The 21,290-nt window shown below is 37.8% G+C and overlaps 1 protein-coding gene across 1 annotated transcript in view; it reads right to left on the bottom strand.

Annotated features, from left to right (window-relative positions):
• Positions 1-7,955: 7,955 nt before the first annotated feature.
• Positions 7,956-21,290, bottom strand: part of RPE65 (retinoid isomerohydrolase RPE65) — a 22,000-nt gene continuing 8,665 nt past the window's right edge. The window contains exons 7-14 of the mRNA XM_007460114.1: positions 19,676-19,757; positions 19,305-19,437; positions 19,055-19,194; positions 18,273-18,402; positions 11,088-11,202; positions 10,896-10,990; positions 10,670-10,781; positions 7,956-9,132 (exon numbers count right to left, since the gene is read on the bottom strand). Of these exons, the coding sequence (XP_007460176.1) occupies positions 8,981-9,132; positions 10,670-10,781; positions 10,896-10,990; positions 11,088-11,202; positions 18,273-18,402; positions 19,055-19,194; positions 19,305-19,437; positions 19,676-19,757 (959 nt within the window). The 3' untranslated portion in view covers positions 7,956-8,980. The remainder of the gene's footprint in view (positions 9,133-10,669; positions 10,782-10,895; positions 10,991-11,087; positions 11,203-18,272; positions 18,403-19,054; positions 19,195-19,304; positions 19,438-19,675; positions 19,758-21,290) is intronic.

Raw genomic sequence — 21,290 nt, forward strand, 5'->3', positions numbered from 1 at the left:
ACCTCCTTCCTACTTTATTTATTCTCCTTAACACTAACCACTGTCAAACATACATATTTTTACTTACTTACATTGTTCATTTCTGCTCAATCACTAGAACATGAGCTCTACGATGTCAGGGATATTTGGCTATTTTGTTTCACCACTGTGCTTGGAATAGAGAGCCTGGCATACAGCTGATTATCAGTAAATACTGAAGATATTATTTAATTCTAAATCAGTATAGAATAACCCCTATGCTCTCCTAATGTATGCATCCTATACAGAATTATCAAAGCTAGAAGGAAGCAAAAAGATAATATGTTCCAGTCCCTCTCATTTTGAGGACACTGGAGAGCAGAGAGGTGAGGAGACTTTCACAATCCTATGGATAGCAATAGAGCCTTGCCAAAGCTCTTTCACTACGTGTCTTATAGTAACTTTTATCTTCAACATTTACGTTGTCAAGGATTACTTATAACTTCTAGCTATTTATACCATAAAGTTAATTTACTAATATTTTTCTTAAATGTTAAGTTTATTAGTTGCAAGTGAACTCCCCTGAAGTCAGAAAAAAATAAATGTCTCCGTCTGACACATCTCTCTTACATGACGCTTAAACACATTTCTAGTTTGAGGCATTATGGTTCTACCATTGAATTTTTAAGGCCACAAAATTTAATATCTTAGTGATTATTTACTATTGGACTGTTTGTGATATTGTGGTGTATATACTTTGAATATACCTGTTATCTAAAGGCTAACATAAAAAATATTCACAAGCACCACTTTCTTAGAACAAAGCAAGATTTTCCTGCTGTTCCTCTTGGTAACAGAGTTATTTTTTATAATCCTAATGTAAGTAGGTTTTGTCTCAGTAAAAACTAGTTTTCTCACAAATAGACTTGTAAATTAGTGTACCCACTGTCTCAGAAATAATGGGTTCTTGTCACCAGGGGCTTGAAAAAGAGATTAGATAATCCCTTCCCTAAAATGTGAAAAAGATTTTTACCAGATAAAGGCTGGCCTGGATGACTTCTCAAGTTCTTTCAATTTTAAGATTCTGTTATTCTAAAAGGATGTCAAGTATTATGTATTCCCTATTTTATAAAATATATGATGGGAAGTGGACACAATGACACGTACAAATTTTAAACGACTAAGCTTTTGTCAAAGCGAGCTTTGAAATACGAGTGAATAACAATTATTAATAAATATTTCTAGGAATATTATTAGAATATATAATATATAAATGTATATATTATACACAAGTTTCTTTTTTAAATTAATTAATTAATTTTTGTCTGTGTTGGGTCTTTGTTGCTGCACACGGGCTTTCTTTAGTTGAGGTGAGCAGGGGCTACTTCTTGTTGGGGTGCGTGGGCTTCTCATTGTCATGGCTTCTCTTGTTGCAGAGAACGGGCTTTAGGCGTGCAGGCTTCAGTAGCTGTGGCACGTGGGCTCAGTAGTTGTGGCTTATCGGCTCTAGAGCTCAGGCTCAGTAGTTGTGACTTAGTTGCTCCGCGGCATGTGGGATCTTCCTGGGCCAGGGCTCGAACCCGTGTTCCTTGCATTGGCAGGCAGATTCTTAACCACTGTGCCACCAGGGAAGCCCTGATACACCAGTTTCTTATCAGCTATATTTTTTGCAAATGTTTTCTCCCTTTCTGTAGGTTGTCTTTTCACTTTCTTGATGGAGTTCTTTGAAGCACAATTTTTAAAAATTTCCATAGGGGACTTCCCTGGCGGTCCAGTGGTTAAGACTCCCCGCTTCGATTGCAGGGCGCGCAGGTTTGATCCCTGGTTGGGGAACTAAGATCCTGCATGCCTCCCTGCATGGCCAAAAAAAAAAAAATTCTGTAAAGTCTAATTTATCTACCTTTTTCTTTTGTTGTTTATGCTTTTGGTATCACATCTAAGAAACCACTGCCTAAACCAAGGTTATGGAGATTTACCCTTATGATTTCTTCTAGGAGTTTTGAAGTTTTAGCACTTACATGTAATTCTGTGATCAATTTTGAAGCAATTTTTACATATGATGTGAGGTCTAGCTTCATTCTTTGGCAGGTGTATATCCAGTTTTCCCAGCATCATTTGTTGAAAATACTATTCTCTCCCTATTGAATTATCTTGCTACCCTTGTTGAAAATCATTTGACCAAATGTGAGAGTTAATTTTTGGACTCTTGACCCTGTTAATTTGATCTATGTCTCTGTCCTTATGGTGGTACCACACTGTCTTAATTACAACAGCTTTGTAGTGGGTTTTGAAGTGGGAATGTATGAATCCTTCAATTTTGTTCTTTCTTTTAAGATCATTTTGGCTATTTTTGGTCTCTTGCATGCCCTTACGAATTTTAGGATCAGCTCGTCAACTTCTGCTTAAAGACAGCTGGAGTTTTGATGTAAGTTGCATTGAATCTGTAGGTCATTTTGGGTAGTAAGGCCATTTTAACAATATTAAATCTTCCAATGCAAGAAAATGGGATTTTTTCCATTTATTTAAGAATTCTTTAATTTTTTTCAATGATGTTTTGTAGTTTCAGTGTACAAGCCTTGAAACATTTTATTAAGTTTATTTCTAAATATTTTATTCTTTGATACTATTGTAAATGGAATTGCTATCTTAATTTTATTTTCAGGTTGTTCATTGCTAGTATATAGAAATACAACTAATTTTTGTATATTGATCTTGTATCCTGCAACTTTGCTGAACTTGTTTATTAGTTCTAATAGGATTTTTTAAGTGAATTCCTTAGAATTTTTTACATACAAATCATGTCATCTGTAAATTGTTTTCCTTCTTTTCCAATTATATACATTCTATTTCTTTTCTTTGCCTAATTGCTGTGGCTAGAACCTCCAGTAAAGTGTTGGATAGTAGTGGGGAGAGCAGACATCCTGTTCCTAATCTTGGGGAGAAAATTCAATCTTTCATCGTAAAGTATAATGTTAACTGTGGGTTTTTCATAGATATTTTTTATCAGGACGAAGAAGTTCCCTTCTATTTGTGATTTTTTCTTCATTTTTTAAAATGAACGATTGTTGAATGTTTCCAAAACGCTTTGTCTGCATCTATTGAGATGATCATGTGGCTTTGTATGCTGTTCCATTAATATGGTGCATTATATTAATTTTTGGATATTAAGCTAATTCTTGAATTCCTAGGAGAAATCCCACTTGGTCATGGTGTAGAGTCCTGTTTATGTATTGTTGAATTTGGTTTATTAGTATTTTATTGAGGATTTTTCATGTAAATTCATACGTGATATTGGTCTGTGGTTTTCTTTTCTTGTGATTTTTTTGTCTGATATTGTTATCAGGGTAAATTTGGCCTCATAGAATGAGTTGGGAAGTATTTCCTCTATGTCCACTTTTGGAAAAAGTCTGCAAATAATTGGTATTAATTCTTCTTTAAGTGTTTGGTACAATTTATGAGTGAAGCGGTGTGGGCCTGGATATTTCTTTGGGGAAGTTTTAAAATTACTAATTCAATCTCTTTACTTCTTATTGGTATATTCAGATTTTCTATTTGTTTTGGTTTTTTTTAATTAATTAATTTATTTTTGGCTGTGTTGTGTCCTCGTCTCTGTGCGAGGGCTTTCTCTAGTTGGGGCGAGCGGGGGCCACTCTTCATCGCGGTGCACGGGCCTCTCACTATCGTGGCCTCTCTTGTTGTGGAGCACAGGCTCCAGACGCGCAGGCTCAGTAGTTGTGGCTCATGGGCCCAGTCGCTCCGCGGGACGTGGGATCCCCCCAGACCAGGGCACGAACCCGTGTCCCCTGCACTGGCAGGCAGACTCTCAACCACTGTGCCACCAGGGAAGCCCCTGTATTTGTTTTTGAGTCAATTTTTGTTGCTATTGTCTTTCTAGAAATTTGTCTATTCCATTTAGGTTGCCTAATTTATTGGCATAGAGCTGTTCATAGAATTCCCTTATGTGTTATAAATTTACCCTTTTATCATTATAAAGTGTCTTTATCTCTAGTAACAATTTTTGTCTTAAAGTCTATTTCTTCTGATATTAGTATAGCCATTTCAGTTCTCTTTTGGTTACTTTTTGCATAGTATATCTTTTTCCGTCCCTTTTTTTTTTTTAACCTATTTGTGCCTTTTAATCTAAAATGTGTTGCTTGTAGATAACATATAATTAGATCATTAAAAAAATACATCGTGCCAATCCCTGCCTTATGAGTGACATGCTGAATCCATTTATATTTAATGTAATTGCTGATAGGATTTTTGTCTGACATTTTGCCATTTGTTTTCTGTATCTTTTGTCTTTTTTGTTCCTTCTTCCTCCACTGGTGTTCTTTTTTGTTAAATATTTCTAGTGCATATTTTAATATTTAGTACATTTTTTAAGTTACCTTATTAGTGGTTGCCCTGGTGATTACACTTAACATCTTAATTTAAAAGCACTGGATGTTTATGAGCATTCTAGCTTGTTTTTGGAACATACGTCTCATGATATGTGTCAATAAAAATGGCTCTATCCTTGTATAAGATTGAGAATTGTTTTATATTCTCTCCCATGTAGGATATCATAAAATATTTTATTTTTTTAAAAAATTGGTTAATTAATTAATTTTTCTTTGTGTTGGGTCTTCATTGTTGCATATGGGCTTTCTCTAGTTGTGGCAAGCAGGGGCTGTGCTTCGTTGCGGTGCGTGGGCTCCTCATTGCGGTGGCTTCTCTTGTTGTGGAGCATGGGCTCTAGGCTTGCAGGCTTCAGTAGTTGTGGCATATGGGCTCAGGAGTTGTGGCTCGTGGGCTCTAGAGTGTAGGCTCAGTAGTTGTGGCGCATGGGCTTAGTTGCTCTGTGGCATGTGGAATCTTCCAGGACCAGGGCTCGAACCTGTGTCCCCTGCATTGGCAGGCGGACTTAACCACTGAGCTACCAGGGAATTCCCATAAAATACGTTAAATATTAACAAAAAATCATGTAGCAAAGAAAGCTGTTAAGTTTGTTGAAACCTCAGATTAAAAATATTAACTACCATTTGTTGAGTAGCTACTATATCTTAGGCACTATGTTAGGTACTTAATATCTCCCCCAAATCAAAGTCAGGTCTAGTACTATTTCCTATTATGCCACTGAAATAATAACTCATGACCAGTCATGGTTATGAAGAATATTTAAGTCTCTTCTACATTTCATATCAGCTTAGCCTTCACATCTAGGTTTTAAAGTACTTATTCAACTCTCTTTATAATAGCTTCAGCAATAATGTATTGCTTCTTGGATTAGTTGATCATTAATACAAATGCACTATTCACATAATTCCCTAACACTTAGCAATGTTTCTTCTTTTAGTGTGGTAGATCCTTTGAGCCTGAATTCTTAGTCCTATGTCCCATTGCAAGGGTTGCTCTTGTAAATGGGAGATACCCCTTTGCTCACCTTCTGGAAGGAGATGAAGATATGTATATGGATGAATCCAAGTTAAAGAAACTTGAGAAACAACAAGTTTTGAGATTTTTGTTGGTAGCTTCTTAAACTTATTTTATCATCCATCTAGTACAATATTATGAACATATTAGAACAAGAAATGTCCACAAACAGACTAATCATAGAAATATTGGATATGATTGTTTCATCTTTCTTCTTTTTCTTAAATAAGCAAAGCTCTTTGATATAAATTTAATGTTGGAACTAATATAAAATGACTTGTTTTGAGGATGAATTTATGAAGTTATTTAAGTCACAACCCTGTAGACTAGGTCCTATGAGGTTAGAGATTTACCTACTAAGTTAAAAACCAGAGTCTTGAACAGAGATTCTCTAACATTCTAGCTTCACAAAGCCTTTAATGTCTGAGTAACTTTTTTATGGCACTCTAAAAGAAGTATGTAACACCTCTGCTTATTACATAGTTAAGTCCAAGTGACATAATATATACATTTGTTCAAATAGCCTAGTACCTTTTGGACATGGCAGAACTTCTCAAAGTTTGGAATCAGATTGGACACAGTCATTATTATTTTGTGTTCCACATTAATTTTTGCATGGTACTTATATTTTCACAGTAACCAATGGAAAACTACTTTTTAAAATGTCATCAAAAGGAATGTAGTGATCTAATGTTGAAATTGTGAACTACCTCAAGGTAGTAGTTCACAGTGCCCAATGATGTTTGGAATCAGATTTTCATCCTGTGTGGAAAGTTGACCAAGTTATTTAATTTTATTGAGCTTCACTTTCTTCATCTGCAAAATAGAATAATCAAATCTATACATAAAGACTAATTAGTGGAATCCCTGGCATAATATATACTTGTTACTTGGTTACTATTATTCAAGAGGCATTTGGCCCACTAATCAATAGTGAGAATTACTGAACAGTCAAAGATTTTATTTGCATCCAGACTTGATGACTAAGTAGTGTGATAGTGGTTGTATTTGAAATAAATTTTAAATTAGTAGAAATATTTTAGAAAGTATCAGAAACCAAATTTTTAGTGGAAGAAATGATAGGTTTAGATTTCAGTTTAAGTTTTGCTACTATTAGAAAAGTAACTGGTCCTCCCTTTCCTCATCTTTAAAATGGTGACTATAGTATAATGGTTGGTATAGTATTAGGAGTAATTTCCACTTTTCTGTAAAAGTAAAAGGCACTCAATGAGTAAAGTTTCCTTTTCTCCTGTCTTTCAGAGATTGTTTTTCCACTGAGACTGAATTGTACCACATTTGGCATTCCCTAGGGGATCCTTTAGGGGATATTTTCTCTTAATCCTAGTCGGAAGGTAGGATGGCTTTGTTGTCTGTTGATCTTTTCTGGTTTAGCATGTAGTATAGGAACTCTATCTAGATTATCTGCCATGAGGCAGTTATCAGTTACTAATTACTTTTTGATATTGTCAAAGATGTTATTATCCTTTCTCCTTGGCTATGACAAATGTAAGGTGTCCCAAATGGAAAAAGGTTGACTTCAAACAACTTATTTTAAAAATAACTACTTATTAGCAGGTTTATTTATCTTAATTCAATTGAATTTTCCCCTTAAAACAGATTTATTTGTTTATGGATGGGACATGATTCTCTAGATTCCCCTAGATGAATACCTCTGATTCTTAGAAACCAGGTTCCTTAATTTTTTCAATTTCCAAGTTAATCGTTCTTGCCTGACTTAATCTCCCTTATTCTAATGTAAGTTTTTAAAGCTCAAATTACATCTTTGCAATTGAAAACAGCTCCTAAGCCTTCTTGGTATAATATTAGCAATGATTATATAGACAATTCCAATTCTGGTGAAATGGTATTGTCAGAATGTTTTAGTCAGATGTGCCTCTCTCCCTTCTTAACACTGTGGTGATCTCCACAGAGCACAGGGCTCAAAATGGGATCCTGCAACAGAAGTGGGCACACCAAATTGCCAGACTTGCTTATGGAAAAGGAATGGGAAGAAGGCAGGGACTGATCGGCAAGTGTAGGAAGTGACAGTTTGGGGAATTCTCTAAAATTTAAAGACTTAAATAAGTATAAAACTTAGTAATTATTCAGTAATTTATTTTCTTCATTTTTCAAAGAAATGGATAAATAGCCTTCTTTGTGGAACTATGTTCATGTGCCATGTCTAGAGACAAAAACAACAGACTGATGTTTATCTATAGTCACATATTCCATGTTATTTTCTGGCATTTTTCTTTTTATTTTTTGAGATATCTAGCTCTACCTAGGAATTACCCACGAAGAAATAATGATTACATTAAAAATCCACAGGGGGAAAAATGATGGAAAAGACCAGTAGTTGAGCTTAGATGAGCTGTGTATGATTTTACTTTATAATTTCCACTTTCTTGTAATTTTAGATTTTCTTTGAAAAGTATATTTTAATGAGTATTTATAATTTTAAAAGACGAGTTTGCATTTTATCTAAATAAAGAAATCAAATGGATGCATCAAGTACACTAGTCAGTCTGTTCCTTCAAGCTGTTTTTACTTAGTCAAACACAATGCTGATCATCTTAAATACAATGATATGTAATACTTTTGAGCATAAAATAGATGCCAGGATTAAGATATAGAATAAACATTTTTGACAATCTTCATTTTTTTGCAATATGTAGCTCAGAAGAGAATAATTTTAAAAACAAAAATACTTAAAATATATTAATATTGGAAAGTTAATGACAATATTTCTCTTTTTTCATTTTCAGGTGGTTGCACAGTGCTTAAATATAATTAAGCAGACGAGGCAACAAAGTATACCCCACACACACACACATTATTACCCCATACTCTGATTTTAAACAGAAATTATATTTGTCAGTATTTTATGCTCTGTTTTTCAAAAAAATTACAGTCACTACTATATGTAATTGCTTGGATGCTATGTAAGCTTTTAATAGATAATCTCTGAGAAATTATTTGGTCGAGAGCCCTCAGTGGATTAGAGATAGGTTTTTCCTCATTGTAAAATCAGAAATAGTAGTAATTGCTTATATTAAACGGAAATGTTAAAGTTTATAAAACTTGAGAATCTTTGAACAATAATATATATATGCATACAATTACAATGATTGCCTTAGATGATAGTCCCTGGTTTGAGAAAACGTTTGGTTTGACATTTAATAATTAAGCCTTTTTGCAAGATACTGCTTTGACTTGGCAAAGCCACATACAAATCAGGTGTAGAGGACTGGCTTTTAAGTGTTAAAAAATAATTGGAGCAGATAGGTACCTAAAATACACTTTTATAATAGGAATAAAAAACAGTTTAATAAATCCACATTCATTTGCTCTTTGATTGTAAATATATAAAGAGTTTTTAGTTATGATGTGTCTGTCTCACAGAGAAAGTATGATTACCTAAATATGCACTTTTTTTAAAAGGAATTGCTTACTCAACTCTGTGCCTTCTGTAAAACACTGCAAAACTGTGTGCATCTGCAAGTTAAAACTCATATACAGCAGGCTAAAACTGAACAGAATTTCACTGCAGACCTGACTATGTTGTTCTGGGTTTTGTCACCAGAAACATATTAGGCTAGAATTGTGCTCAGGATTTTTTGAACAGTCCATGAAAGGTGACGGGGATGTTAATCTCCACTTCAGCCCTGGCAACTTCACTCAAGTCCTTGGCATTCAGAATTAGGAGATAAGCGGGCTTTTGACCTGCCCCAGGGCTCACCACCACACTCAGAACTACACCTGTTAATCAGAAGTTAATAAGGCAATGCTGAATTAAAAAAAAAAAGCCCATAGCAATAGATTAAGGGTCACTGAAATAATACAGGAAGCAAGGAAGCATTACATTGACAAATAAAGAAAACCAGATGCCTTGATATCTTGTTCTGACTCTACCACCTGGCTGTGTGGCAACCCTGAAAGGGATTTTAAATTTTTCATGTCCCCTGGACTATAAGCTCTAAGAAGGGAGTGACCCTATCTGTCTTGCCCACTGTTGTATCCCAAGAGCCTACTGCAATGATTAGAACAGTGTAAGTATTCATTAAATTCTTATTTAATGAATGTTTCTGTGTTTTTATCTGTATCATACGATTTAACACCTGTTCTACCTACTTCCAAAAAAAAAATCTTGCGACGATCAAGTGAAAAATGTACATTAAAAGACTCCGGGGGGCTTCCCTGGTGGCGGAGTGGTTGAGAGTCCGCCTGGCGATGCAGGGCACACGGGTTCGTGCCCCGGTCCAGGAAGATCCCACATGCCGCGGAGCAGCTGGGCCTGTGAGCCATGGCCGCTGAGCCTGCGCGTCCGGAGCCTGTTGCTCCGCAACAGGAGAGGCCACACAGTGAGAGGCCCGCGTGCCGCAAAAAAACCAAACCAAAACCGAAACAAACAAGCAAACAAAAAACCCAGAAAAAAAGACTCTGGGAATTCCCTGGTGGTTCAGTTGTTAGCACTCTGCGCTTTCACTGCTGAGGAAGCGGGTTTGATCCCTGGTCGGGTAACTAGGATCCTGCAAGCTGAGCGGTGTGGCCAAAAAAAAAAAGACTTTGAAAATGGCAAGGTATATTATTTCTGTAATTTCCAAGACCTAGCTGGAAGCTTACTTCCTTCAAACAAAATAAGAACAAACTTTTTGGGGTTTTGACTGGAAAGGCTGTATGTGTAAAATCACTTAGCGTAAAATGGCTCTGCAATTCTTTATTTTATTCACTTCTCTGTGGTTTTCCATATTTTAATCCCAGAGAGGATAACCTACCTCCTTGTCCCGGATAATCAATAGTTAACTAAGACTGACTCTTTGTAACTGAGTTGCTGTTTTATAGGCTGTTGCTCTGGATCCCTTTCTAGCCCCAGCTTACTGAAAGGACAAACCAAAACTAGAAACACAAAGCCTCATCTTCATTCTCTTGGATCTGTTAGAATACTCAATTTCCCTCCTTAGAACTCTATCCCTTTTCAGAAATGTATCTAGGTCAGGAAAGACAAAAACCTAGACCGCATGCTGCTCCTTCTTCCTCCTCTCCTTCATCTAGAGCAGACATTGATGTTCCATCGTGACACAACGATGGGGCTTTAGCATTTTTCCAACAGTACCAAATGAAACCTGACCATAAGATAAAACTTATTTTCAAATAAGTTTAAATTCTTTAGTGCTGTCCCATTCAATAGTATAAAGGATTATTTCTGAACATTAGGGAATAATCAACATACCTCCTCTCCTAATTAACTAACTATATGAACTGCAATGAAAAGAGACACATCTATTACTTTCATTACCGTCATCTTCCTCCAAGGCATCTGGGTGAGAAACAAAGATGGGTTCTGAGGGGTATGAATCAGGCTCTTGCCATACCCAAGTTTCTTTAGTTTTGACGTTCAGCTTACAGAGCTGCTTGTAAGAAAGAAAAGTCAATCAGTCAGTCAGTCAATCAGTCAATATGCTCTACTTGACTAGCATGTGACTCAAAGTACTGTTTGAATATTAGGAAGATGGATTAATTACCCTGTCTGGAACAAAGTGATTCAGGCCAAGTCCATATGCGTATGTATAAGGTTTCCCACCATACTTCTGGTAGTTGATTTGAGGAAATTCAAATGCTGCAAAGTAGAGCACGTGCTTAGGAAAACTCGTTAATCTCTTTGAATGGAACATTTTGTACTCTCTCATGTGAGGTTTTTTCCTAAATCATCTCACCTTGGCGAGGCCCTGAAAAGAGAACTTCAGGTTCAAGCCAGATGGTCTCATCACTGCACAGAATTGCAGTGGCAGTTGTGTTGGGGAGTGTGACTAAATTCTTGCCTGTGTCAGCCTAAGAAAGAGGATAACAGAAACCTCAGTGATCAGGAAAGAAAAATCAAGCAGCCATAAATATAGTCTTCCCAAGTTTTGTCTCCTGAGTTCTTCATTTCTTAAGTCAACATGTAGGGAGAGGCAGTGCAGAAAACTCTAGAAAGGGGAGCCCAGGAACATGACTGGGAAAGCTGTCTGTGTCCACATCAGTCACTGGCTGTGTGTCACTGGGAGAGTCATACAACTTCATAGGCCCTCAGTCTCCTCATCAGTGAAATGAGACTGACCTCGAAGAAAATTTACAGCTCTGAGGATGGGCTCTGGAAAAAGAAGTATTTTTCTGCAGAACAACAAAGACTTCAACCTCTAGGTATCCGTACAGTGTTTGTCTCCTTTATAGTTAGGCTATATTTTTATTTTATTTGAAAACAAAATCATACTCGTAAGTTGTCAAAAAAGAAAACAAATTGAAAAACTACTGACCAGATGTTTTCTAAGATCTCTTTGTCACCCACATTGCTCCCACGTGATTTTTCAGATTATTTTATGAAAGGAATGAATATCATGAGCTCTTTCAAAGAACATATTCATTTAGTAATACCTGCATCAAATACTTAAATACACGCTTTGTGATGGACTCTATTCTAGGCATTTGGGATATTTCAGAGAACAGAGTCCCTGTCATCATGAAGTTTTCATTCTAATTTGGGAACATAAACAATATAAATATAATTAATAGACAAAGTGTTTAGTGCATCATGAATGCGAGGAAAAAGAATAGAGGAGAGTAAGGAGAATCAGAAATGTGAAGAGTAGGTGAGTTGTAATTTTAGTAGGTGGTCAGGGTGAGCCTCATTGAAAAGGTGAAATTTGGGAGAAAACTTGTAGGAGATGAAGGAAGCTAGCGATGCAGGTATCTGGGGAAGAGCATTTGAGCAGAGAGAACAAACTACAAAGGCCTGAGGTAGGAGTACGCCAAAGGTCCTTGAAGAACATTAAAGAGACCAGTGTGGCTGCACTGACGGAGCTCGGGGGAGACGAGCAGGAGAGGACAGTGGAGGGGTAAAGACTGATAGGTCATTGTGAGGTCTTGGTCTTTTTCTGTGAGCGAGAGATGGGAAGTCATTGGAGGGTTCTGAGCAGAGCAGTGGCAGGCTCTGATTTATTTTTAAAAGAATCACCCTGACTGCTCTGTCGAGATCACTTTTGCAGCTCAATATTAAAAAAACAAACAACCCAATCCAAAAATGGGCAGAAGACCTGAATAGACATTTCTCCAAAGACATACAGATGGCCAAGAAGCACAAGAAAAGCTGCTCAACGTCACTAATTATTAGAGAAATGCAAATCAAAACTACAACGAGGTATCACCTCACACCAGTTAGAATGGGCATCATCAGAAAATCTACAAATAACAAATGCTGGAGAGGATGTGGAGAAAAGGGAACCCTCTTGCACTGTTGGTGGGAATGTAAATTGATACAGCCACTTTGGAGAACAGTATGGAGGTTCCTTAAAAAGCTAAAAATAGAATTACCATATGACCCAGCAATACCACTACTGGGCATATACCCAGAGAAAACCATAATTCAAAAAGACACATACACCCCAATGTTCATTGCAGCACTATTTACAATAGCCAGGACATGGAAGCAACCTAAATGCCCATCAACAGACGAATGGATAAAGATGTGGTATACATGTACAATGGAATATTACTCAGCCATAAAAAGGAATGAAGTTGGGTCATTTGTAGAGACGTGGATGGATCTAGAGACTGTCATACAGAGTGAAGTTAAGTCAGAAAGAGAAAAACAAATATCGTGTATTAACGCATATATGTGGAACCTAGAAAATGGTACAGACGAACCGGTTTGCAGGGCAGAAATTGAGACACAGATGTAGAGAACAAATGTATGGACACCAAGCAGCAAACCACCAAACCACCAAAGCAGCGGTGCGTGGGGGTGGTGGTGTGATGAACTGGGAGATTGGGATTGACATGTATACACTGATGTGTATAAAATGGATGACTAATAAGAACCTGCCGTATAAAAATATATATCTATATATATGTGAGAGATACAAAAATAAATAAATAAATAAATAAATAAATAAAATAAAATACATGTAAATTAAAAAAAAAAAAAAAGTAGGGGAGATGCAAGAGTGAAATCAGGGAAACCAGTTTGTCTTGTAGTAGTCCAGTCAAAAGAAAACAATGGTTCAGACTAGGCTAGTAGCATTGAAGTCAGTGAGGAGTGCAAGGTAGAGCCAAGAGGATTTCCTGATAGATAAGATATGGGGTGGGGAAGAGGAGAAGTTTAGGTTTTGTCTTATTAAACTTGAAGTGTTTATTGGACATCAAAATAAAGACATGGCATTGGCAGTAGCATATAAGAACCTTGAGTTAAAAGGAAAGTTGGAAGTGAAATTCTAGGCTGCTTTAAAGCATGAGTCTTTGCAAAGGGAGTGAATGTACAGATAGAAGATAGAACAAAGGGCTGAGTTCTGGTGCCCTCCAACATTAAGGGGTCTTCAAGAGAGGAATGAGGGGATAGGTGGTGGGGGCAAGAAGAGTTAAGAGAAGGATTTTGTAAGAGGGCAAAATAATAGCACGATATGCATGATTTAATGAAAACAGGAGAGTGAGATATGTGAGAGAGGGGGAGAACTGTAGAGTGCTGTCCTGGAGAGGGTGAGGAAGGATGGGAAAGACTAGTTCTGAATAGGATGATGGATAATTCAGTATGAGTACAGATGCTGGTGGGTGGGTAGATGTGGTGGCAGGAGTCTACGTTCTTTTCTGATTTCTTTCATTTGTTTCAGTAAAATAGGAAGCAGAGCCATCAGTTGAGTGTGAGTGTGGAGGTGGGAGGTGTTAGAAGGTTGAAGAGAGGAGGGTGTGAAATATCTAACTAGGAAAGTGAAGTTGGGAAATGTAGCAGTAAGGTTCATGGTCATGTACTTAAAAATGGGCCAATTAACACAGTTATGTGTTTTTAGCACTTAATTTCAGCCTTAGAGGTACAAGCATGGAGTGGGTGGAGGGTTGAATTTAACTAGGATTATGATTTTGACAAATAAGTTCTATAAAGTAAGATCGAGGGAAGAGAAATGAAGATCTACTCAAGGGGTGATTACAATGATTAACCATGAAATTGTTATTGAATAAGGAGGGAAGGTAAGTCCTCAAGGGAGTGAGAAATGATGAGAAGGTAATAGGTTCAATAGATTGGAGGTTCCTGGTGGGAACTGCAATAGGGCAAGTAATCTTGAAAGATAAGAGGTGGCAGTCAGAATGTGTCATGCATGAAACCAAGGTTATGGTAGAAGCACAGTCGAAGGTAATGGCAAGGTCAATTGCATGACTGTGGGGAGTGAGTGGCTGACATAGAATGGAAGACAGAATCAGTGGAAGACATCATGGAACTGAGAGGCCAATTGTTGGAAGAGTCACCTATGATGTGTATGTTGAAATAACTGAGAGTCAGGAGTAGATCAGGGGAGTGTGACACTGAGCCAGAAGGGAGAAGGAGTGGTGGTTAATCGGTGAGAATAATAATGAGGTGTGTATATATGTAAATGTAGACATACCACTTGGCTATATACTTAGCTGAAGTGAGATTTGAAATTGGAAGATTTTAAGGGTGGGTGGAAGGAGCAATGGTCTGGAAGCAGCAAAGTGGAACAAGTGTACCACAACCCCAGGCCCAGTGGTACAAGCGCTGTAGGAGGAGAAACTGCTACCCCTGGAAATTGCTGCTGAAGAGACCAGTGTCCTAGAGAGAGTGTCAGATTTTTTGGTAAAAGAAAGAAGGTGGAAGGAACCTTCTGGGCAGAGGATAGATGGAATTTTTCTGGTATGTACAATGAATTAAAAGGAAATAGTGAAAGATTTTCAGGATTGGGAAGAGGTGGGAGGTGAGGATGGGTCTTGTGAGATTCTGTGAAGTGGGGCCTCGAGGCACTTCATGGTGATTTTGGGAAGGAGAGAGCGGCATGTGTGCATACATACATATTTATACATGTATTCAGTAAGTTCAAATGTTGATGTCGAACACATTACTTATGCAACTGTAACTTTAATGATTTTACTCTGTCGTATCTTATTTTTTCCACCATTAAATTAGGGTTTTTAATGTAAGAGATCTGTAACATTATCTTTGCTTTCCAACCTAGCTCCTTATTTTCACTCTTCCCCCTCACTGTTTTTTTAACACATGCATTTATCCCCTGACCCAGCAATTTCACTTCTGAGAGTCTATCCTATTGCTATATCTGCACATATGTAAAATAACATACATACAAAGTTATTCCTTGTGACATTATCTGTAACAGCCAAAGAATGGAAACAACTCTGTTGCTCAGCAGTGAGGGACTTGGGTATGTTCACAAAAAAGAATACCGTGCAGTTGAAGAAAGCAAGATCTTCAATATATATTTTAAAATGAAAAGAAGCAAGGAACAAAAATGTGGATATAGAAAGTTACTTTTTGTGTAAAAATGGGAAATAATAATTATATATATTTATATTTTCTTATATTTGCATAAACAAAGGAAAAGGAAAGACATTAAAAGTTACACACAGGGGGCTTCCCTGGTGGCGCGGTGGTTGGGAGTCCGCCTGCCGATGCAGGGGACGCGGGTTCGTGCCCCGGTCCGGGAGGATCCCACGTGCCGCGGAGCGGCTGGGCCCGTGGGCCATGGCCGCTGGGCCTGCGTGTCCGGAGCCTGTGCTCTGCAGCGGGAGAGGCCACAACAGTGAGAGGCCCGTGTACCGCAAAAAAAAAAAAAGTTACACACAGAAGTGAAGGGGAATGGTATGGAATGGAGGCAGAGAGAGGTTGGAGCAACACTTCCAGTGTGTGCCTTTTTAGATCATTTTGAGTTTTTGACCATTTAAATTCACTGCCTATTCAAAAATAATAAAGGTATATTTTAAAGATATCACTGTTACATTAATCACTAAACTGGAAACTTCACTCACTCTCTTTCCTCTCCTTCCTTCAATCTGTTTATCTCTTATTTCCCTAATTTATGACTTATTTTTCTCTTCATTGCCAAACTTTTAAAAGTGCAGGCTATAGTAATTGCTCCCACATTCTCATCAATTGCTCACCCTTATTGCCTTGAAACCTGATTTCTGCCTCTCTCCCTACTCCCCTGGAGATCACTAAATCTGGTTTTTGGCTCTTCATCTTCATTCTTTTCAACTTGTCTATATATAGCAGTGGGCACCGGTGAAACCCTCTCTTGCCTTATCATGTGGCATTATCCTCTCTTAGCTGTAACTAGGGCCCTTTGGTGACGTTTTTCTCTTTCTTTTTCTGACTCCTCTTTTCTTACCACTTTCTGCACATGGGTGTTTCCCCAACTTTTGTGCTTGGCCATCTTTTCTTTTCTTTCAGCATGTTATGGCTATCAAGTCCCTCATTTGTAAAATAAACAAATTTGTATGTTTCTTCTAAAACACTCTAAAGTATGAATTTTTCCTGCTAGCAATCTTATCTATCTTCATATATTTGATCATCATTTCAATACCAATAACTATCAGCTCTTTTCTTCTGACCCTACTTTGTGTCGCAAGGACCTGCACTTCCATATGAAAGCCTACAAGACGTCTTCACGAAAATGTTGCTGACGCTGATTTTGCTGTTGATGATGATTATAATGAATATTATTTAACGCTTACTTTGTGTGAGGGACTATATTCAGTGATTGACATATGTCACCTCGTTTATTGATCACAAAAATCCTGTATGGTGGATATAGATAAAGAAAAGGGGATTTAAAAAGGTTAAATGTCTTGCCGCAAATCAAACAGCTAGAAAGCTGGAAGCCCTGGTCAACCTGGGTCTGTCTTGAAGTCAGCCCTTTTACTCATTCTCCCCACTTCCTCATAGTTCTACAATTCAGGTTTATCTCCAAACCTGCTCTGCCTATTACACTTCCTATTTCCAAAGGTATCAACACTCGAGACACATAGGCTTAAAGGATCTCTATGGTCTTTTGCATGTCTAAGACTTAATTCTTTCTACCATCCAATCAAATGTAAGATCCTTTTAATTCTACCTGTAGGAACTCTCACTTTTGTCTGTTTGTCTATTCCTACTACCACTACATTTTTCTATCACCTGAGTGATTTTCATTGTCTCCAATCCCAGGTCCCTTATCATCATCCTTTCTTTACTTCCAATACTACTTACACACAACAGAGCCTTATTTTGGAAAATCAAAGCTGCAAATAACCTTAGTTATTATTTAGTCCAATTTACTTAGGTTTCTGAGCAGGCAACCGAACTGTAGGGGAACTTGCTCACTGAGTGACTTGCTCAGGGAAGCTGGACATTTAGTAGCAGGGACAACTAGAGTAGTCAGTACGCTTGATACCCAGTCCACCAGCTCTGAATATGGCTTTCTTCTGTTCAAAACATTGACTATCTCCCCATCACCTGTCAAATAAAGCACAAACCTTTTGGCCTGAAAGCCTTCAAAGACTGCCAACCTACTATTTTTTTAAGCCTTTTTGCCCACTTATTCCACTGTTTTTGCTTATGTTCTAACCAGTTGGATTGCAATCAGTTTTTTTTTTTTTTTTTTTTTTTTGCGTTACGCGGGCCTGTCGCCGCTGTGGCCCCTCCCGCTGCGGAGCACAGGCTCTGGATGCGCAGGCCCAGCGGCCATGGCTCACCGGCCCAGCTGCTCCGCGGTATGTGGGATCCTCCCGGACCGGGACACGAACCCATGTCCCCTGCCTCGCCAGGCGGACTCTCAACCACTGTGCCACCAGGGAAGCCCCGATTGCAATCAGTTTTAAAGGATTTTGTAAATAGAAGAACAACAGGTTTAGAGTCAAAACCTAGTTTTCGTTTTGACTCCGCCACAGTTGGATTTTGCTAAGTCATGTGACTTCTGAGCTTCAGTTTCCTCGCTTATAAAATGAGGGAAGTGGAATTAGTTAATTTTTAAAGTTCCTTCCAGCTCTGAAATTTTAAGACTTTATGTATAAACACACAGCAGGAGAAAAAATCCTGAGCGAGATGAAACATTCTGGTTATATCTGAAATCTATGTAGAGGGTGGTTACCTTGTCAGTATTCAAAGGAAGTACGTATCTCCTAACTTCAGGCTGGGGAGCCTTTCTGGCATTTCTTTTCACCTCTTCCCAGTTCTCACGTAAATTGGCTAAATATAAGTAATTATAAACAAATTCAAATCTGCAAAAATAAGAAGTCAAACATGAGGACAGCCAATTACAAATAATTTAGAGACATGCTTCATGCCTTTTAAAAGCACAAGTGCCTCCCTATTCTTCAGACCCCAGCCCAGAACCTGCTAAAGACTCAGGAATCCTGGAGCCATTTCTCCTGCCCACTCTGGGTGGAGAAAAGAATTCTGCTCATGGATATGGTTAAATAACAACAGCCTTTGAAACTTTCTGCTCTGTTTCTCTATCACCATTCTGTCTGTGTCTTCAGGGGCTACTGTCTTTTTTAGTGACCTGCTGTTTTGAAGAAAGCATATCTCTTTTTCCCAAACCCAGACTAGGTGGAGTTCTAGGCTCCCCAAAGGATCTTGTTAAGTTTGAGTGAAATTAAGTTTACTCATCAAGTCACAGAATCTTTTATTTTCAGGTCTGGTTCATGGACCTGATCAGTTTTCAATCATTAACCATAGTTTTGAGGTTCAGTTAGTGTTTCTGATTATCTAAACTCCCTACAGCCTTTTTAATCATATTTTGTGACTTAATCATTCTTCTTGCTTTTTTAGATGTAATTCTGATTAAATACTGAGAGCAGCATCTCTGAAAAACCCCCTAATTTCCAGGAACAACTGGAGATGTAACATTTATCCAATGTCCTTTCTTACCCTTTCCAGCAACAGAGATCCACAACCAGAAACTCACTATCTTCATAGGTATTGATGTGATGGAAGAGGTTAAAAGGAGATGTCCTGTATTTATTATTGATATACTTTTTTCTTTTTTTGTCAGCAATATGAAGCCAAACCTTGAAAAGTGAAGAGAATATTTTGATGCATTTAAAAAGAAAAAAAAGTGTGCATTATGAAAGACATATTCTTCAGAACCATAAAGCTGACAAATAAATGTAAGACTTACCCCCATGGTTTCATTGGACTCAAAACAATCCAGGTAGTTGGCTCCCCAAAGACTCCATGAAGAAAGGAACTTGAACAGGTTAATTTTGACTGGTGTCTCCACAAAAACTATATAGTTGGGAGTCAAACCAAAACTGTTCAGAAACAGAAATAAACTTGTGAGTGGGAAGGGTTGATTCTCAAACCACAGAGAAATATGTACACATGAGGTATGCTCAGTTATATGAATCAACAGTGCCTACATGAAATTAACTACATTTAAATTTAGGTTTCTGCAAGAAAATGTCATGATCAGGATTGGTATCAAAGGTAGGCAAAGCAGATCTTTAAACCTGAGTTTTCCTGAAGATTCATAGCAGGCCTTCAAGTTACCTATGGACGTAAGATGGCTTGAATCGGTCACTGCAGGGGAACTGTACAACGATCTCTGACTTGCTTATTGGATCTTCCTTGTCTGAAATAAAGTGGTTTCAAAAGGCTATGGAACAGCCTCTTTTTTTTTTTTTTTTTTTTAAATACAAAGCATTTAGAACAGCTTATGCAAGCAAAGAAATACATTTTCAGATCTTGATTTTTTAAAGAGTTTATTTCCATTTTCTCAGTCACTGGCATTTCTTAGAGAAATTTCATGTGGAGCTGCAATCACCCAGGAAAATACAAATAGCAGCAGATTTGGAAAGTACGCTCAAACAGTGTGTGGCAGACAGGGTACAGTGGAGTCACATCTTACATCTGGAGGTGGGTTCTAAGTCAAGGGAGTAAGGCAAAATTTTAGTATGGTCAAAGTGCCTTTTACAATGTCTTATCTATAAAGTTATGGCATATGTGTTTTGGGTCCATAGCCCTTTACAATAATTCTTAAGCACATTAAAATTTATTTACTACTAAGGCAGTGTCTTCAAACCTTAGTGTATATAAGAACCACATAAAAAGCTTCTGAAAATACTGACTATGGGCTCACCCCTAGAATTACTCATTCAGTCTACCTCAGGTGGGGCTCAAGATTTGTATTTCTAACAGGTTCCCAGGTGATGCTGCTGGTCCAGGGTCTATACTTCAAGAATCATACTAAGCAGTAATAAATAAAAATCCATATATACTCAGATAATTCTATTATCAAGATCATTATCAAATTTCTGGCAATGAATGGAGGATGAATGGAGAATTCTAAAGAGTACTCTCTTCTGTTTTAACATTCTTTCTCTACAGTATATGAGTTAAAAGGTTATGTTTGTAGTTTTGGGAATTAAATACACACAAAATACTTACTACACTTTCATATACATGTGTGTATCCTATTACACATATACATGTTTGTTTAAAATCTTAATTTTGTCTGGCACATGGATAAGTGCTCAATAAATATTTGCTGGATTCAAATCTAAATCTTATATGATCAAAGTCACATATACACTACATCTTTGAAACACTGTAGAATAGAACACAGCAACTTATTTTTTTTATTTTTTTTTTTTATTTTTTTTTTTCCCTTGCGTTATGCGGGCCTCTCACTGTTGTGGCCTCTCCCATTTGCGGAGCACAGGTTCCGGACGCGCAGGCTCAGCGGCCATGGCTCACGGGCCCAGCCGCTCCGCGGCATGTGGGATCTTCCCGAAACGGGGCACGAACCCGCGTCTCCTGCATCGGCAGGCGGACTCTCAAGCACTGCGCCACCAGGGAAGCCCAGCAACTTATTTTTGAAGATGTCATTTCCTGCTATGGTGCTCTTTGGCATTGGTCCCCTGGTAGGGTAAGGGCGAGGGGCAGTTGTCCTAAAATCTGAGAGTAATTTAACTGTCCATATAGTGCTATCCTGATATTTCTGATCTGACACCCTGTATTTCCAGTAACTTTCTCATATTATAGATACTTGTTTTTTTTGTTTTTTTGTTTTTTTTAATACACGAGCCTCTCACTGTTGTGGCTTCTCCCGTTGCCGAGCACAAGGCTCCGGACGCGCAGGCTCAGCGGCCATGGCTCACGGGCC

Source organism: Lipotes vexillifer, unplaced genomic scaffold (assembly GCF_000442215.2).
Source record: "Lipotes vexillifer unplaced genomic scaffold, Lipotes_vexillifer_v1.1 scaffold134, whole genome shotgun sequence".
Taxonomy (NCBI): Eukaryota; Metazoa; Chordata; class Mammalia; order Artiodactyla; family Lipotidae; genus Lipotes; species Lipotes vexillifer.